This window comes from Atta cephalotes (genome assembly GCF_000143395.1).
Source record: "Atta cephalotes unplaced genomic scaffold scaffold00049, whole genome shotgun sequence".
NCBI lineage: Eukaryota > Metazoa > Arthropoda > Insecta > Hymenoptera > Formicidae > Atta > Atta cephalotes.
The window spans coordinates 1444127-1447971 of NW_012130113.1; the positions used below are offsets into that span (position 1 = coordinate 1444127).

The 3845-nt window shown below is 29.5% G+C and overlaps 1 protein-coding gene across 1 annotated transcript; it reads left to right on the plus strand.

The window, feature by feature from the left end:
• Positions 1 to 353: 353 nt before the first annotated feature.
• LOC105622842 (dymeclin) lies at positions 354 to 3579 on the plus strand. The gene is made up of 11 exons (XM_012204252.1): positions 354 to 640; positions 741 to 938; positions 1151 to 1395; positions 1466 to 1681; positions 1775 to 1956; positions 2050 to 2175; positions 2249 to 2362; positions 2433 to 2708; positions 2918 to 3100; positions 3220 to 3336; positions 3412 to 3579. Exons 1-11 carry the CDS (start codon positions 354 to 356, stop codon positions 3577 to 3579), a joined length of 2112 nt encoding a protein of 703 aa, XP_012059642.1.
• Positions 3580 to 3845: the final 266 nt, after the last annotated feature.

A 3845-nucleotide genomic window follows, 5' to 3' on the forward strand; every position in this document is an offset into this window, starting at 1 on the left:
AACGTAATACGTACGTAGTTAGTTTAATTAATTAAGTTAGTTAGTTACGTACGTACGTTATTATTATAGTAGTAGTATAATAATAAGTAAGTAATAGTATATATATATATATATATATATATATATATATATATATATATAAAATATGAGTAATAGTAGAATTGTTTTTTTAGCTGATCTTGCACAATATTCATCCTTCTTTTTCTTTTTGTATCTTTTTATAGAATAAAATAGAAGAGATAAACTGTGCAAAATTTCAGCTAAAAAGAATAGACCTAGATTCTCTTATTGAATTCTAAAAATTTCGTGTTTTTAGAAGATTTCATTTTTTCATTTTTAGAAGATTAGGGGCAATGGGTGCAACACCGAGTCGCTATGAAGATCTCTCCAAGAATGTACACCTGGGAAGGTTCTGTGGAAGACAAAGCATACCAACGAATGATTCATTTTGGAATACATTTCTATCTTATAATATACGACCACCTATTACGAGGAATGATCAGATAGAATTGGATTCTCGTTTGGATTCATCGTGTCAACAATTACTTGTTAATAATTTGATTACTGGCAATTTTGGTACTCTGATACAAATAGCTTTGATACGCATCAATGAGTTATTAGCACCTGTACAGAATCAAAAGTAAGCATGCATCGGCTTCATTAATACATAATGAATTGCGATATTAAACGAATTTAAAACATTTTTGATTTATGTCTAAAATTGCATGGTTTATTTACAGTATAATATCGGCATGGCAAACATATAATGCATTGTTTGCTGTAAGATGTATTTTGAAATACCTCATTGAAATCATTGGTGAAGAACAAATGCTAAATCATATTGAAGCACCACAAACAGCAAATGATGCACTTCCTTCTTATAGATTAGCATATTTTATTGAAGCATTGATTGAACTTATTACGGATGTACCTTTATGGTAAGTGAAGACAATATACTATAAAATTATGAGCAAAACGAAGCAAATTTTCGGTTTTTTGACAAGTAGACATGTATTAAAGAAAACTTGATCAGAACCAATCGATTCTGGTTGTCAGAAAGCAAAAAAATCTGCTTTGTACTCATACTCAAACAGCATTTAAGTCTAAAAAGGCATACTATCCGTTATAAATGTATTTATATTTTTTATAGTGAATTTACATATGTTGTTCACTTGGAGGCGATTAATTGTTTACTTGTGTTGCTCTCGGTGCAATTATTTTCTCAAACTGCAGCCGAATACAGCACAGTATATAGGATAGCGATGCACGCGCATCTGAACCAACATGCACCTGCTATGGTGTGTACACTGTTGCACAATTTTATTCAACAGGAACACGCTCCCCCGGGATTACTGACGCAACAGTCGGGGGGTAGTATTGTATTTAGTATTGCTGGTAAATATGACAATATCACAAAACGCAATCGGTCCATTTTACAAAGCATTAATGTAAAGCATCGTTTCAGCTGGGTTGTGGAATGTAATAAGAATGGGCATAGGTAGTAGTTCGAAAAATATACAGGTTACACATAATGGCACTGCTGAAGATGAAGAGAAAAAACGCGATACGGAAACTCCGCTCGCTAGTCAATCCCTATTACTTTTACTGGTTCTGACGAATCACTGTACTGCTACACAAAATCCATATAGGAACGCGCTTTTCTCTTTTATAGATATGCAAGGTGAATATTGGACTGATCTAATTTAATCATAAGTATCCTGACATAGAATGTTAATATTGCATATTGCGAATAAAAATATATTTTTTATTACAGAAGATCATACTATATCGCAAGGGAAAGCAGTTGATACCTTTAAATTTAATTTAAATAAATTATATAATACCATTTGTAAAATACCAAATACAGACGAAGTCACGCTTCTTCTTTACATGTTGTTACATAGAAACTCGAGTGTAAAACAAGATATAATGAGAAGGCCTGACATACAATTATTGGCAAGTATTGTCAACGCTCATTTTTTTTTACTTACATATTTAATAATTCTTTTTTACATAATATTTAATAATTTCACGTTGAAATATTTACAGGTAACTCCAATATTACAAATATTATATCATGCGCCAAATAATACATCCCATCATATTTATATGTCTCTTATTATCTTGCTAATTTTAAGCGAAGATGAAACGTTTAACAAACGAATACATGAAATTGTAAGCATCATTATTTTATAAATATATTTCTGTAATGATTAAAATAATGATTGTAATAATTATTTTTTTCAAGATGCTTAAAGGTGTAACATGGTATACTGAGAGATCCATAAGCGAAATATCGTTAGGTGGTCTTTTAATTCTTGTAGTGATTCGCACGATACAATATAATATGTTTAAAATGAGAGTAAGTATGAAATTTTTATGTATATTGATATAGCACATTTACAAATTATAATATTTTTTATTATTATTAGGACAAATATCTTCACACAAATTGTCTGGCAGCCTTAGCAAACATGTCTGCCCAATTCACATCTTTACATCCTTACGTTAGTCAGAGATTATTAAGTCTGTTTGAAACTCTTGCAAAAAAGCATGCACGATTAGAAGCAAGAATTCTAGAATTAACACAGTCGACAACTCTCCCTTCCAATAATAGTGTTGTTCTTGATGCGACTATTGATACGACAATTAATATTCATACCAAATCTGGAAAAGTCAATGCTTCCACTGTTACAAACGAAGATTTGGTAAGATATATATATATATAATACACACATATATAAGGTCTGATTGCACCAACGTTACTGTATAACTGAGATTTAAAATTCTTTTTTTCTCTTTCTCTCTCTCTCAAAAAAGGGAGAGAAATCTTATTCAAAGTAACGTATATGAGTAAATTGTTTTTTGTGTAATATTTATTAGATAAAATATATTAGATAAAATATATTCTTTTCAGATTCAAGACTTGACTATACTTGAGGAAGTCTTACGGATGGTGCTAGAAATTATAAATAGTTGTTTAACCCATAGGTTAGCGCATAATCCGAATTTAATTTACACTCTATTATATAAAAAAGATGTCTTTCAATCATTTAGGACACATTCCGCTTTTCAAGATATTGTACAAAATATTGATTCTGTAAGTTTCCATTTTTAAATTATTAATAACATTTTCATATTTCATATATTCCGAATCGATATACATATATATATATATATATGTGTCCTAATCGAAAATTTTTTTAACATAATTTTTAGGTAATTAATTTTTTCTCTTATAAATTGGAACAAAAAGATCAATCACAATTAGGTGTTAGTCAAGTATTATCCACTATACGGCAAGGTACTTTAGAATGGCCAAGAGATCGTTTAAGAGTACGTAGGAATTGTTACAAATCATTACGATGTTTACTTATTAAAATTTTAATTTTATATATATACTATTTGTAGAAATTCCCAGAATTGAAATTCAAATATGTAGAAGAAGAACAACCGGAAGAATTTTTCATTCCTTACGTGTGGAGTGTCGTTTGTCAAGGAGCGTTATTACATTGGAATGCGGAGAATATAAAATTATTTTCTCCTAATAATGGCGAAGCAACCATCATTGTTTGCTGATACTGAGATGAGGGGTGCATTCTGCTATAAATATTCAAAGCGACGACACAAGTTAATAAAAGCAAAACCTAATAAATTTGTAATAGAAATCATCAAAAACAAAAGCATAAATATTTTCTTTTGAATAAATTAAAATGGAAATTTTAAGAATTAAAAGAAAAATGAAAATATGTGCGGCAAAAAACATAACGTATGGCATCAAATATAAGTATTGACGAGAAATATACTTGTAGTAACATATATTTCTCAAAATTTGAAATTCAGTT

Bases quoted from the DNA above. Each gene is read 5' to 3' on its own strand.
- LOC105622842 (XM_012204252.1), top strand. From the start codon at position 354: ATGGGTGCAACACCGAGTCGCTATGAAGATCTCTCCAAGAATGTACAC. The intron at 641-740 runs GTAAGCATGCAT...GTTTATTTACAG, and splicing joins GCACCTGTACAGAATCAAAA to TATAATATCGGCATGGCAAA. The intron at 2,363-2,432 runs GTAAGTATGAAA...TATTATTATTAG, and splicing joins ATAATATGTTTAAAATGAGA to GACAAATATCTTCACACAAA.